General features: G+C 43.7%; 1 protein-coding gene across 1 annotated transcript in view; it reads right to left on the bottom strand.

The window, feature by feature from the left end:
- The window catches only part of LOC149439394 (DNA (cytosine-5)-methyltransferase 3A-like), a 449,390-nt gene that overhangs the window by 15,828 nt on the left and 417,110 nt on the right, over positions 1-16,452 (bottom strand). The window contains exon 18 of the mRNA XM_089659024.1: positions 10,574-10,664. Within this exon, the coding sequence (XP_089515150.1) occupies positions 10,574-10,664 (91 nt within the window). The remainder of the gene's footprint in view (positions 1-10,573; positions 10,665-16,452) is intronic.

The following is a 16,452-nucleotide window of genomic DNA, read 5'->3' as shown; positions in this document are numbered from 1 at the left end:
GACGCCATGGACGTTTCTCAGTTTCCAGGCAGAAAGAACAGTAAAAATGCAGGCAGGGCGCCGGACAAAGCACTCGGGACAAAATGTATGTGAAATGGTTTGATACAGGAATGGAATACTATGTGATTTTAGTGAATTCAGTGAATGTCACTTTTTGACATTTTCAAATTTCCCGCCATTCCGTCCCCCGTACGTCCCGACGTCGCAGGGGACGGAACCCGGAAGACGGATGCCGGCATCGGCTGGAGGAGATGGCCGGGGACACTGCAGGGGGGACATCGCGGGAAAGCAGGACAAGGTAAGTGCAGAAGAGATCCCGGAGCAACGCTGCAGGGTATTCCAAAATGTATGTGAAATGGTTTGATACAGGAATGTTTTACTATGTGATTTTAGTGAATGTCAATTTTTGTCATTTTCAAATTTCCTGCCAGTTCCATCCCCGTATGTCCCGACGCTCGCAGGGGATGGAACCTGGAAGACAGATGCCGGCATCCGCAGGAGGACATAACAGGGGACACTGCAGGGGGGACATCGCGGGAGCACAGGGCAAGGTAAGACAAGAACAGATCCCGGAGCAGAGCCGCATGGTAAGCCCGAGTGTAGCTCGGGGGGGGTTACCGCTTGTGGTACTAAAACTTTACCCCGAGCTACACTCGGGAATACCGCCAGGGGGGTTAAGATATCAGCGTCACATCCTACAGTGCTGGGTCATAAGACTTCAGCAGAAACAATCTTTTGATGTAAGGGCTGGGAGGATTGGGGGTTGGATGTTTGAGGCTGTGGGCAGCCCAGAAGTCCCACTATCTGATGTATCAGTTTTCTTACAGAATTTCATCTATATCTCCTCCTTAGCGTGTCAACTTACTGTAATAGTTAAAGTGTTACTAAACCCACAACAGTAAAATCAGTCTGTATATACATGAAAGCATGCTTGTTATATTCCCTGTGGAACATAAGGGGTTAATCCTCCACAGTGTAAAAATGATGTTTGATCCTGTCCTCTCTGATCCTCCCTTTCTTTTACTGTTCCCCAATCCATTTGCTGATAGTACAGACCCCTAGGAGGCACTCTGCACATGCTCAGTTTGGTGTGTATTGCTATAGTTTTTTTTCTTTTCTTTGGGAGCGTGTATGTGATCGGCACAGGGCCAATCAGTGCTGTCCAGACAGAGTCATGGGTCAAGCAGCCTCAAAATACAGTCAGAGGAGAATGAAAACTCCTTCTACAAGCTTTAGCCAGTGCTCAGCCGGACATTGATAGAAATCACAAGACTGCTCTATACTGCTGATGAGAAAAGGTATTTAGCAGTTTATATTTACTACAATGATTGCATTTCCATTTTCTGTGTACGGTGGGAGACCAGATATAGTGAATGCAGAGTCCGGGGAGACCAGATATAATGAATGCAGGTTCCGGGGAGACCAGATATAGTGAATGCAGGGTCCGGGGAGACCAGATATAGTGAATGCAGAGTCTGGGGAGACCAGATATAGTGAATGCAGAGTCTGGGGAGACCAGATATAGTGAATGCAGGGTCCGGGGAGACCAGATATAGTGAATGCAGGGTCCAGAGAGACCAGATATAGTGAATGCTGGGTCCGGGGAGACCAGATATAGTGAATGCAGGGTCCAGAGAGACCAGATATAGTGAATGCAGGGTCCGGGGAGACCAGATATAGTGAATGCAGGGTCCGGGGAGACCAGATATAGTGAATGCAGGGTCTGGGGAGACAAGATGTAGTGAATGCAGGGTCCGGGAAGACAAGATATAGTGAATGCAGGGTTCGGGGAGACAAGATATAGTGAATGCAGGGTCCGGGGAGACCAGATATAGTGAATGCAGGGTCCGGGGAGACCAGATATAGTGAATGCAGGGTCCGGGGAGACCAGATATAGTGAATGCAGGGTCCGGGGAGACCAGATATAGTGAATGCAGGGTCCGGGGAGACCAGATATAGTGAATGCAGGGTCCAGGGAGACCAGATATAATGAATGCAGGGTCCAGAGAGACCAGATACAGTGAATGCAGGGTCCGGGGAGACCAGATATAGTGAATGCAGGGTCTGGGGAGACAAGATGTAGTGAATGCAGGGTCCGGGAAGACAAGATATAGTGAATGCAGGGTTCGGGGAGACAAGATATAGTGAATGCAGGGTCCGGGGAGACCAGATATAGTGAATGCAGGGTCCGGGGAGACCAGATATAGTGAATGCAGGGTCCGGGGAGACCAGATATAGTGAATGCAGGGTCCGGGGAGACCAGATATAGTGAATGCAGGGTCCGGGGAGACCAGATATAATGAATGCAGGGTCCAGAGAGACCAGATATAGAGAATGCAGGGTCCGGGGAGACCAGATATAGTGAATGCAGGGTCTGGGGAGACTGGATATAGTGAATGCAGGGTCCAGAGAGACCAGATATAGTGAATGCAGGGTCCGGGGAGACCAGATATAGTGAATGCAGGGTCCGGGGAGACCAGATATAATGAATGCAGGGTCCAGAGAGACCAGATATAGTGAATGCAGGGTCCGGGGAGACCAGATATAATGAATGCAGGGTCCGGGGAGACCAGATATAGTGAATGCAGGGTCCGGGAAGACAAGATATAGTGAATGCAGGGTCCTGGGAGACCAGATATAATGAATGCAGGGTCCGGGGAGACCAGATATAGTGAATGCAGGGTCCGGGGAGACCGGATATAGTGAATGCAGGGTCCGGGGAGACCGGATATAGTGAATGCAGGGTCCGGGGAGAGCGGATATAGTGAATGCAGGGTCCGGGGAGACCGGATATAGTGAATGCAGGGTCCGGGGAGAGCGGATATAGTGAATGCAGGGTCCGGGGAGACCAGATATAGTGAATGCAGGGTCCGGGGAGACCGGATATAGTGAATGCAGGGTCCTGGGAGACCAGATATAGTGAATGCAGGGTCCGGGGAGACCAGATATAATGAATGCAGGGTCCGGGGAGACCGGATATAATGAATGCAGGGTTCAGGGAGACAAGATATAGTGAATGCAGGGTCCGGGGAGACCAGATATAGTGAATGCAGGGTTCGGGGAGACAAGATATAGTGAATGCAGGGTCCGGGGAGACCAGATATAGCGAATGCAGGGTCCGGGGAGACCAGATATAGTGAATGCAGGGTTCGGGGAGACCAGATATAGTGAATGCAAGGTCTGGGAAGACAAGATATAGTGAATGCAGGGTCCGGGGAGACCAGATATAGTGAATGCAGGGTCCGGGGAGACCAGATATAGTGAATGCGGGGTCCGGGAAGACAAGATATAGTGAATGCAGGGTTCGGAGAGACAAGATATAGTGAATGCAGGGTCCGGGGAGACCAGATATAATGAATGCAGGGTCCGGGGAGACCAGATATAGTGAATGCAGGGTCCGGGGAGACCGGATATAGTGAATGCAGGGTCCGGGGAGACCGGATATAGTGAATGCAGGGTCCGGGGAGAGCGGATATAGTGAATGCAGGGTCCGGGGAGACCGGATATAGTGAATGCAGGGTCCGGGGAGAGCGGATATAGTGAATGCAGGGTCCGGGGAGACCAGATATAGTGAATGCAGGGTCCGGGGAGACCGGATATAGTGAATGCAGGGTCCTGGGAGACCAGATATAGTGAATGCAGGGTCCGGGGAGACCAGATATAATGAATGCAGGGTCCGGGGAGACCGGATATAATGAATGCAGGGTTCAGGGAGATAAGATATAGTGAATGCAGGGACTGGGGAGACCAGATATAATGAATGCACGGTCCTGGGTTTAGTAACACTTTAAAGCTCCTGTAAAATTGATGTGACAAAACGATAAGTAGATGTGCTTTCAGCATACAAATCCAGGCTTAGTGGTTAGCACTTCTACTTTGCAGCACTATGGTCCCTGGTATGAACATGGGTCAAGACACTATCTGCTTGGAGTTTGCATGCTATCCCTGTACTTATGTGGGGATACTCCACTTTTCTCCCACACTCAAAAGACATGTTGGTAGTTTACCTGGCTCTTGTCTTAATTGGCCCTAGTATATGTGAGTGTATGTTTGCATGTGAGTTAGGGACTATAGATTGTGCACTCCTTGTAAGCAAGGACTGATGTGATTGTACAGTATGTAAAATGATGTGACCCTGCCAGGCACCCTCTGTTCATCTAGTCTCACAGAGGCCATTCAGGGGTTCTACATCACCAGGGGTATATTCTGCCTACTTCTGCCTCTGATCACTTAATTAGGGTGCATTCACACTCAGATTACATGCAGTTACATGTGCATTACACACAAGAAATCAGCTCCAGACACAGACTGCCTACGTCCAGGGTTGATCACTCACATGTGGTCGCTGAATGATAGATTACATGCGAGTGGTCATGATTAGCTGCAAGAACCGGCAGTCTCCCATTGCTTTCAATGGAGCTACCACTTGCAGCATTTTGCAGGAGCTCCCACTAGGGATTCCCCATGTAGTTAGAGTTTGGATGCATTCATAAGTGTAAATCCCCCCCCCCCCTTTACAATAGTAATGTCATTAAGGGATGTTAGGGTATAGGGATAGGAAGAGCTGCCTGTTGATAGCTCACACCTATACCAATATGGTGGCCTCCTGACAGACACACATCACGATACAATGGAAGAATTAGTGCGCATGGGTAAACGAGCAACTGCACAATCCGCACCGTGCAGTATCACTCACTGCTGATTTGTCTAACTACTGTGTGAGAGGTAAGGTTACCCAAGTATGAGTCTGCTTTAATTAAAATACCAGGCATAAAGAAATCCTTTATTTATGTGCTTTGTTAACCACTTCCTGACCGCTCTATAGCAGAGATACTGCAACAGGGTGGCAGGGATGTGCAAAATCACATAAATATATATATATACACGATTTTCATTTCTGGGCAGGGGGCCTGCATGCGTGCCCGATCCTCGGCCGAGCTGACGGGAGAGGTCTGTATGTAAACAACACAGATCACTCACCAACATGCTGCTTTGTATTGCTCTGCTGTGCAGATGTTAACCCCTTCCTGCCCAGTGCCATTAGTACAGTGTCAGTGCTTTTTATTAGCACTGATCACTGTATTAGTGTCACTGGGTATGTCAGTGGCAGTTAGTCAGTTCCCTCCCCAGTGTCAGAATGCACACCGCAGTCCTCCAGTAAGTCGTGATCACCGCCATTACTAATAAAAAAAATAAAATAAAAATCCCAGAATATATACCGCAAATTGTAAACACTATAACTTTCATGTAAACCAATTAATTTACACGTATTGGGATTTTTGTTTTTAGCAAACACGTGTGGCCTACATTTAAGAAGAAATTTTATTTTTCAAATTTTTTCACTGGATATGTTTTACAGCAAAAAGACAAAAATTGTTTCTTTTTTTTATAGCGCAAAAAATAAAAACCGCAGAGGTGATCAAATACCACCAAAAGAAAGGGAAAAAGGACATAAATGTATGTACAGCATTGCATGACCGTGCAATTGTCAGTAACGCAGCGCCGTATCGCAAAAAATGGCCTGGCCAGGAAGGGGGGAAATCCTCTGGAAGGCAAGGGGTTAAGGTAAACATGTCATAGAGGAAATAGGCTGTCATTGCTCACCTTCCTCTGACAGGCTGCTTGTCTGGTCACCTTGGATTTGATGCTGAGACTAGAACAGGAGGAGCTGCTAGTAATTTCTCACCCTTTTACTAATGTAGCGGCCTTCTGATGGACCCTTATCTGCATTTTTTGTTACAGGTCATTGATGCAGAGCACTAATTATTATTATTATACAGGATTTATGGCGCCAACAGTTTGCTCAGCGCTTTACAATATAACAGGAGACAATACAGCAACAATACAGTTCAATACAAGAGGGATAGGAGGTCCTGATCCTGGGAGCTTACAATCTAGGAGGGAGGCCTTCTGATGGACACTGACCCTTATCTGCATTTTTTGTTACAGGTCATTGATGCAGAGCACTAATTATTATTATTATACAGGATTTATATAGCACCAACAGTTTGCTCAGCGCTTTACAATATGACGGGAGACAATACAGCAACAATACAGTTCAATACAAGAGGGATTAGAGGGCCCTGATCCTGGGAGCTTACAATCTAGGAGGGAGGCCTTCTGATGGACACTGACCCTTTATCTGCATTATTTGTTACTGGTCATTGATGCAGAGCACTAATTATTATTATTATACAGGATTTATATAGCACCAACAGTTTGCTCAGCGCTTTACAATATGACGGGAGACAATACAGCAACAATACAGTTCAATACAAGAGGGATTAGAGGGCCCTGATCCTGGGAGCTTACAATCTAGGAGGGAGGCCTTCTGATGGACACTGACCCTTTATCTGCATTATTTGTTACAGGTCATTGATGCAGAGCACTAATGCCAAATGACTGGCATGACAGCCAGGGAACTAGCATTAAAATATGTCAGCAATGGCAGGGTTCCATTAAAAGAAAAGTTTTAGTCTGATACAAAGAAATTCCACCTATAACACAATAGGCTGTCTGGGATTCCCCTAAAAGAGCAATAATAATAATAAAAATAATAAAATGAATCACAAAGTAATAATACAGTTCTGTATTTTAATTGCTGAACAGAAAAATATGTAACAAAGAAAAAACAACCCAAAATAACAATGTTACAATGCTGCTGAGTTCACTGTCAGGAACACAATTTGGCTGCTGGCAGCCCAGTAAACCTGCAAGTGTGCCTGTTATTTGTGATGGCCAAGGCTGTCTGACTGCTGGAAGTGGTGTTGGTTCCAGAACAAAGCCCACCTCTGCAGTATTACCAGGTCACATGGTCTATCCCAGAACTAGCTCTGCCCCTGGGAGGAAGGAGATGGCATCCTTGGCTGTGTCAGCAAGCTACCCCCTTCAGGTGCACTGTAATGATGACCCCACACACTGTTATATTGACCTTCCCTTTGCTACTCCTTTTGCAGCCAAGAGTGAAGAGAAATATTCAGTACTTCTGGGGAGGGAGCATGCGACTCCCTCCCCTTCAACTTATGTGACAGTGAAGGAACTTGACGTTTAGGCACCAGCCCATCTAATGGGGTAAGTGGGTGAGTCCTGTGTAAGGCTGGCCATACACTATACATTTTTCTGTCCAATTTCTGCCCAGTTTCCTTTAGATTTACCTTCAACTATGTAGTGCAAGGGCCTGCCTAATTTGATACAATTGAAAGTGTTGTTAGGTTCGGCCTCCTATTATATGGTTTTTGGTAAATCTAAACCAAAAATCTCAAGAAAATTGTATAGTGTATGGCCAGCCTAAGTTTCAACTAGGATCAAATCTGATGCTGACAGGGCTGTTGTACCTCGCTATCAGTAGTGAATGGAATAATGAAGAGTGAAGGTGAGTAAAGGGGGGGAGTAGGGGTGAATTCACTGGAGTAAGTGGTAAACATTGCAGGGTATCTGTGAAGATTTACCGAAAGGGGAGGTTTACTAAGTCTAGGTTCACATCTGCGCATTTTCACCCGGTCCGTTTTTTGGAAAGGGTCAAGGACTTTTTTTTAAACACAAAACGTTACGTTTTGGTTCAATAGACTTCAATGGAGACGCTGCATAAACGCATGTAGTGCATTTTTGATGCGTTTTAGTCTGCCCAGCAACAAGTTGGAAAAAAAAAACAAATGCATCAGAAAAGCAAGGAAAGCGCATGTGCAAAAACGCAAAGCACACTGCAGAAATAAAATCAAACACAAATTGCATAGGTTTGAACATAGACTAACGCCCCGTACACACGATAAGAAAATTGTACAAACAATTTCACGGAACCACTGATTGAACGATTTTCTCTTCGTTGATGAGCAGGATGTTTTAAATAATGTTGTGAATGAAAAAAATCCGGTTGAACAACAGTGAAAAAATGTGTTGTTTCGCATACGAACGACCGATTTTCTATGCGGTGGTATGACGGTCGTACGAAAAAAAAAATCTATCAAGCGCTATCACGCATGAGCAGAAAACAGAAGATGACCCGGATGTTTAAGTCCAAGGAATCTTTGTAAACACAAACAAAAAATCCAAATGGTAAAAGTAGATTGGAAGGAATGAGATGATGAAATCAGAATTCTGCAGATTATATTTATGTATCACTATTTATGTATATAGATGATGTAATAAACGATATTATACTCATTGCTGGTCATTGTTGTGTATATCGCTCGTTCTGGCCGGAAGGACGTGGCTGCAAGGTCACATGCACACCTCATCACTTCCACTTGTACGGAAGATGTCAACACTACGTATTGCCCGACGAATGATTTTTTTTAGATTGGTTAATGTGGGCCACGATTTTGATCAACGAACGCCTCTCAGTCGTCGGATGACCGATCGGTCGATTTTCTAATCGTGTATTCCCACCTTAAGTCTAGATTCACATGTGCGTGTTTTCACCTGGTCCATTTTTTTAAAAGGGTCAAGGACTTTTTTAACCATTAGCCGCCCGGCCAATGGCCGTTTGGCGGCTTCAAAAGCGCATCAGCATTCCGGGTGCACGCCATTTGGCGTGCACATGCGCAGTTTGCGGTAATGCAGAGCCTTGCAGCGGCGCGATCTGTTACCCGCCGTGTACCTCGGACACGGCCGATGACAGATCTGAGTACCGCCCCCCGTTGCTGGTACCATGTGACCTGCTGTGACCAATCACAGGAGGTCACATGACAGTTGTAAACAATGGATGGCTTCATTCATGCCATCCATTGTATACTACTGCCTAGCTGTGAATGGTCACAGCTAATCACATGCACATGTCATGTGATTAGCTGTGACCAAATCACAGCTAAGCACAAAAAAAAAAAAACCCTGAATGAATCGATGTCATTCAGGTAAATGCTTGCTTATAGCAAAGTAATTCTTTGCTATAAGCAAATTGTGTAAAAAAAAAAAATACTGATCACTTCCCCAAAGTAGTACAATGTTACTATGGTAACATTGTACTACTTTGGTCATAGTAAAATATGAAAAAAAATCTTTAAAAAAAAAAAAATAAATAAAATAAAAAATTAAAAATAATAAAAAAATAAAAAATAAATAAAAAAAAAATATATATATATTTTTTTTTCATACTGTCACCAGTCAGTGTCCCTGTTCACCGCCATGCCAGTTATATGATGACGCTGTACTGCACTGGTGACAGTATGTAAAAAAAAAAATAGTGAAAATAATTTTTTAAATTTTTTAATTTTCCGAAAAATTCTAACAAAAAAAATACAACTTCAAAAAACTCGCCATTCCTCTTATAAAGTACGTCGGACTGTCTACTCTGCAAAAAGGGGTCATTTGGGGGATATCTGTACTGTCCTGACATTTGGGGGATATCTGTACCGTTCTGACATTTGGGGGATATCTGTACTGTTCTGACATTTGGGGGATATCTGTACTGTTCTGACATTTGGGGGATATCTGTACTGTTCTGACATTCTTGGACCTCAAGAAATTAGATTGGCCGTCAGTACTTCAGGATTGATCAATATTCAGATCTATACCATAGTTTGTGAACTCTATAACTTTCCTACAAACTAAAAAATACATCCTAATTTGGGTTATTTTCACCAAAGACATGTAGCAGAATACATCTCGGCCTAAATTTATGAAGAACAATTATTTATTTGTAAACTTTTATAACAGAAACAAAGAAAAATGTGGTTTTTTTTCAAAATTTTTGGTCTTTTTTTGTTAATTTAGCAAAAAATAAAAACCCCAGCGGTGATTAAATACCACCAAAAGAAAGCTCTAGTTGTGTGAAGAAAATGATAAAATTTTAGTTTGGGTACAATGTTGTATGACCGCGCAATTGTCATTCAAAGTGTGAGAGCGCTGAACTGTGAAAACTAGCCTGGGCAGGAAGGTGTAAAATTGCACGGTATTGAAACGGTTAAACACAAAAAGTTTTGTTTTGGTTCAATAGACTTCAATGGAGACGCTGCATAAATGCATGTAATGCATTTTTGATGCATTTTAATTTGCAGAGCAAAAAGTCGGGAAAAAAAAAACGCATCAGAAAAGTGACAAAAGCTCATGTGCAAAAACGCAAAACGCACTGCAGAAACAAAATCAAACACAAATTGCATAGGTTTGAACCTAGCGTAAAGCTAGGTTCACATCTCCGTGTTCCTGCGGGCCACGTTGTGTGCAGGCACCAGGGCCCATTAATTTGGAACCTCGGTTCCCAGTACGGTTGCAATTTCCAGTGCGTGACACCCACCCGCGGGTCCGCATTCCTCTGTGCGGGTGGTGCAGCTGCACTGATTTTTGTGTGGACCCGCAGCAGCACCACCCGCACAGATGTGAACCTAGCCTAAAGCTGGTTCACTCAGATCTTGGTGAAGCGGTGAATGGGAGCCAATCAGCTTCTAACCTCAACTTGTTCAATGAAGCTTTAGCAATAAAACCTGTAAGCTGATTGGTTTCCATGCAGAAGTGCGTGAGATTCTGAGTGACCCAGCTTTAGTAAATAAACCCCAAAGTGTATTGTCTGTTCCTGTAAGCCCCATGCATTCCTCAATCTCTAAGCTATACCCCTCACTCAGCAGCACTGAGCACCACATACCGAACAGACCTTTCCGAGCTGGGTTCACGATGGAAAGATCGTTACACGGGCTTCCCCCAATCACTAAGTCAAATGGACCCCATTCCTGAATCTGGCAACAGAAAGAGAGAAAGAATTAATACCAAATGAAGGACAATCCCTGCAGAGCACACAAACATATCAAAACAAATGCAGGGACTAACGTTTGTGGACACCTGAGCATCATGCCGTTTTGAGCTACTTGGACATCCCAATCCAAACCCACTTCCCCCTCACACACATATACAGCTAAAACAGCCTTTACTCTTCTGGGGTTTTGGTCTGTGAGGTCAAGTACTGATGAGAAGATCTGTCTCCCATTCCAGTTGTTGACAGGACTCGGGTGTTCCTCCACACCAAACCATGTCTTTGGTGGCTTTGTACACAGGGACACTGTCATGCTGGAACAGAAAAGGACATTCACCAAATTGGTGCCGTCAGGTTGGAAGAGCACAGTTGTCAAAAATGTCCTTGTACAGAGGTTGGACAAAAAATTGGAAACGCTACATGATTAGCGGGTGTGAAAGTGACATGTTTGGCATTGAAAGCGGGTAGACCTGTTTAGCGGATCCGTTTGCTCAGCGGGGGATCTCTCTGCTGATCCCCGCTGATCAAGCGGATGACAGCTCTGTGTCCGCTCCGCTGCTGCAGAACAGACACAGAGCTGCTCGATCTCCTCAAAGGGCGGTCAGATGAAAACGGACCGCCTGTCCGATTTCATCCATCCAGATCCACCGGATGGAAGGGGAATTAGATCCCCATCTGTCCCTTTTTGGCTGACCAGATGTCTGTCCGTTTTCACCTGCCACTCCATAGAGGAGAATGGAGGTTCCGATTGGGTCTACCTGAAAAAAGGGCAGGTGGACCCAACCGGAACGTCCATCAAAAAGAGCCCTAACATTCTTTTGCTTCCACTGTGTGATGAGACACCTAGCTAACAGGTTGGAAGCCTTACTTTGGTCATTCATTATATGCCCTGCTAGTAATACGGAGTCATGTCAGAGCTTACAGAGCTTCAAAAAGGGAAAATTGTTGGTGCTGCTTAGCTGGTGCCTCTGTGACTGAAGTCGCCAATTTATTTGCCGTGTCACGAGGTCCAGTATCAAAAGGTGATGACGACAGATACAGTTTCCAGGAAAACGTTGCAATCCAAAGACAAACAAATGAAACCAGCGCTCAAATCCTCATGCAGACCAAAGAGAATTCTGAATGCCAAACGAAGAGGTGCTGCCCTTCAAAAATCGGGGAATCTGGACACTGGTGAACAAAAGCAGACAAGGGCGCACTCTCATCGCGCATTACCATGGGAAACCACGTATTTATTGTGTAGACAAATAGATGTATACTCACAAACCAAAGGAAATTAAAAACAATTTGGTAGTCCGCAAAGACAGTCAATAATGCTGTGCCCTTAACCACTTCCAGTCCGGACACTTTTTCCCCCTACCTGACCAGGGCAATTTTCAGCTTTCAGCGCTATCACACTGAATGACAATTGCGCGGTCATGCAATACTGCACCCATATGAATTTTTTACCATTTTTTTGAGACAGATAAAGCTTTATTTTGGTGGTATTTATTCACCGCTGGGATTTTTATTTTTTTTACTATGTAAATGCAAAAGTCCAAAAATTTTGAAAAAAAGTGTTTTTTTAAATAAAATTTTGCAAATAAATAATATTTCATCATAAATCTTGGCCAACATTTATTCTGTTATTTTTTTAGTAAAAAAAAAAATCCAAATTGGTTTATAACCAAAAATTATAAATTTTAAACATTTTTTTTTACATTTTTATTTTATTTTTTTATATTTTTTTTTTTTTACATACTGTCACCCTAGCAGTACAGTGTCACCATGGTGACACTGTACTACTTGTGGAGGGTGATGAAGATTTTTTTTTTTTTTTTTTTACACCGATTGCTTTTACACCCATATAGGATGTAAAAGCAATCATTTCTCTTTCTCTCTGTCTGCATTCTTGCAGTCATTGAGAAGTACTGAGTGAGCTGTGACTGGTCACAGCTTGTCACATGGTACAAGGCTGTTGTGAATAGCCTTGTACCATGTGACCTCTGTGATCATTCACAGATTTCACACGTAGTAAGCAATGATGTCACAAGTGACATCTTGCTTACTACTTTGCATGTGATCACTGATTGGCCAATCAGTGATCACATGATCGGGACCTCGTACAGAGGTCCCGTCCGACGATCAGTGTGTCCGGAGGATACAGCGGGCCCCGGATCGTGGTGCTGCGCGCTCCCAGGGAGCACGCCCAGCTAGAAAAGGCGGGTGCCGTTTATGAACGGCAACCCACCCCTGGACTGCCACTGCCCTGCCGTTTATAAACAGCAGGCGGACAGCAAGAGGTTAATAGGGATAAGCTGATGCGTTTTGGGAGATGAACCCCCTTCCTCAGAGTTAAAATGTATGCCTGCTGGTCTCAAGTTTATATACAAAGAATGTCAGAGAGAAAGGAAAAAAGAAAAAGGAAAAATCTGTTTGGTCACTGTTATTGCAGTTATGCATCTATATTGCACATTGTTGCCTTGATGCCTTCCTATGGGGACAGTTCCTACTGAGATGAGGACAATTCATCAAGAGTTATGCCAACTCACTTTTGGGGTGACATGTAAGTACATTTTACGAATGATTTGCTTGTTAGTGGTTTGGTTGGTAACTTATGTGGTCTCCGTATATATATATATATATATATATATATATATATATATATATATATATATATATATATATATATTGTATGCATTGTATTGGCCTCTTTGTGCAAAATTTTTTTTTCTTTATTTATGTATACGTTTTATATGTACTATTGTGGGGTTTTTTTCTGTTAGCAGGTCAGCCCTCTCTGGGATTGGGCCGTTGGGAGTGGGTGGGAGGGCCTTTTTTCCTTTCTCTCTGACATTCTTTGGTATATAAGCTTGGGACCAGCAGGCATACATTTTAGCTCTGAGGAAGGGGGTTTGTCTCCCGAAACGTGTCAGCTTATCCCTATTAAGGACACAGCATTATTGACTGTCTTTGCGGACTACCAATCGCTTTTAATTTCCTTTGGTTTGTGAGTATACATCTATTTGTCTACACAATAAATATGTGGTTTACCACGGTAATGCACGATAAGAGTGCGCCCTTGTCTGCTTTTGTTCTCCAGGAAAACGTTGTCTGGTAAGCATAAGCACGGTCCATATGGTCAGCTGACAGGAAGAGACAAAAGGACATTGCACAGGATTGTGACCCGGAATAAGAAAACAACTGCTGCAAAAGTGACTGCAGAGCTCAATCTCAGTCTTCACAGGACTCGACAGTCTTCACAAGACTGAGATTGAGCTCTGCAGTCAATTTTGCAGCAGTTGTTTTCTTATTCCGGGTCACAATCCTGAGCCATGTTCTTTTGTCTCTTTCAGTCAGTTGATCATGTCGACCGCGCTTATGATTACCAGACAACGTTTTCCCGGAAACTGTATCTGTCGTCATCACCTTTGATCCTGGACCTCACGACAAGGCAAATAAATTGGAAACTTCAGTCACAGAGGCACCAACAATTTGTCCTCTTTGAAACTCGGTAAGCTCTGACATGACTCCGTATTGCTAGCAGCGCACATAGTGAATGAGGAAAGTAAGGCCTACCACCTGTTAGCTAGGTGTCTCATCACACAGCGGAAGCAAAAGAATGTTACATTGCTTCTGCTTTCAATGCCAAACATGTCGTCACCTTCACAACCGCAAATCAGGTAGTGTCTCCATTTTTTTGTTGTAGCATTAATAGTAACCTTTAATAGAGACAGCTGAACTCAATCATTTGGAGGAGGGGACACACACGTTTTGCCATATAGTGTACAACTTACTCCAGGGAGAATAGTCAGATACAAGTAATTTTTGCTGTCTGTGTCCCTATTATGATGATTTACTCTCTGGGGTGAATTATGCAATTACAAGCTTGCAATAGTCTCCTAAACATAAAAATGGAGCATATTCTGCTCCTAATTAACAAAAGAGGTTCAATCCCATTTGTTAGGAGCAATCAGCTCTCTGTTCTGAAAAGAAGCACGGAGAACAGGAGAGCTGGACCTGCATGCTCTGATCTCTCTGCCATCCCCGCCTCCCACTCTGCTCAGAGCTGGAGGGAGGAAGAAGTTGTTAATCCTGCAGGCTCTGCTTGTGTACTGTAATCACTGCACAAGCAGAGAGAGGGTTGTGAGCTGCCTGCTATCAGCTCACATCCTGTACAACGAAGTTACACCTGTTGGGAAACGGCAACAGATTTCTATATGGAAAACTGCCATATTCCCTCTGTTCATTAGAGGCAGACATGTGCTAGTTTCTATTTCATGCTAAAATAGAAACTGGCGTGGGTGGTGCAGATAGACCCTAAAGAAGTCTTTTTGCTCAGTTAATGTGGCGCATGCCGCTCCTGACCATTTCCTATGCCATTGTAGTAGCACAGGAAGCTTAGTCAATTCCCCAATCTGTATATGACATACTAATGTCACCTGAACAAAACATTTCTTAGAAACAGCTATATTTTTTCTTAAAAAAAAAAAAAAAAAGAAATGTTTTGTTACATTCTGCTTGCAGTGATTTCTCACCACTTTCTGTCCTGACAGGAAGTGAATGAAATCTCTACAGCAGGGGTCACAGACCACAGAAAAAAAAAACAGGCAGAGGCTCTCTTCCTTCTCCACTCTATTCAAATCTAAAAAATATATTTAAGGCTCATTCTTTTAAGAAATAAAATATATTTCAAACTTTTCAAGTATGGAAAATTTTGGGGCGTGGTTTTCATAAGATGGACAACTTGCACAACCTTCTGAATACTACAAATGCCTGTATATGAATGAAAGTATGTTGGGAACACAATTCCCAAATCTCTATTTCTCCTATGATGCATTTAAGGAGGTCACTAGGGGATCATTTACTGGTAACATTTATTTATTTATTTCAGGTACTTATATAGTGCTGTCAATTTTACACAGCATTTTATATATATATTGTACAGTCACATCAGTCCCTAACCCTCAAGGGGTGTACAATCTAAAGTCCCTAACTTACATTCATACATGCACATACTAGGGACAATTTAGACAGGATCCAATTCACCTACCAGCATGTCTATGGAGGGTGGGAGGAAACTGAAGTACCCGGAGAAAACCAACGCAGGCACAGGGAGAACATGCAAACTCCAGGCAGGTGGTGCCATGGTTGGGATTCGAGCCAACGACCCTAGTACTGCCAGGCAGAAGTGCTAACCATTTAGCCACTGTGCTGCCCATTGTAACCTTGCAACGTGTAGAACATCCTGCTGAACTGAAAGGTCATCTTTGGAGATAAGATTGGAGTCAGTCCCATGAGATAATCATGAATGACCCTTCTCCCCGTGACCACATTGCCCTTGTAGCAGCACATCAGTCACTGCAACTATATGAAGCAGACACGATTTAATAAAAGGTATTAAAATCTTCTCTCTTAGCCGGGCATAGTGTGAAGAATAGGGAAGCTCCGGCGTTCTTCTCACGGCTTGACTCCTCAATTTTATGGCCAATTTTATACTGATACTCCCATCTTTAAAGTTGCCCTCAATTCCGTCTTTACTCCGCTACTCTCCCTCAGCTTTCCCAGGAGCAAAAATCACCTTTAGACAATCCAATTACTCAAAAGGAAATAGATGAAAACATTACTTTCTCTCCCGGTAAGACACCAGTCCATAATAGCCTACCTATTGAATGCTACAAATCCAACACTGACATGCCTGTCCCCCTTCTTCATAGTGTATTCCTAGAGGCTTTTAAAAATAAAATCCAGCTGGATTCTAGGAATGAGGCCCTGGTTATTTTATTTCCTACATA

The sequence above is a fragment of the Staurois parvus genome, unplaced genomic scaffold (genome assembly GCF_062004578.1).
Source record: "Staurois parvus isolate SC_StPar_1 unplaced genomic scaffold, SC_StPar_1.0 ptg001130l, whole genome shotgun sequence".
NCBI classification, from domain to species: Eukaryota; Metazoa; Chordata; class Amphibia; order Anura; family Ranidae; genus Staurois; species Staurois parvus.
This window is presented reverse-complemented; position numbering and strand designations above follow the sequence as displayed.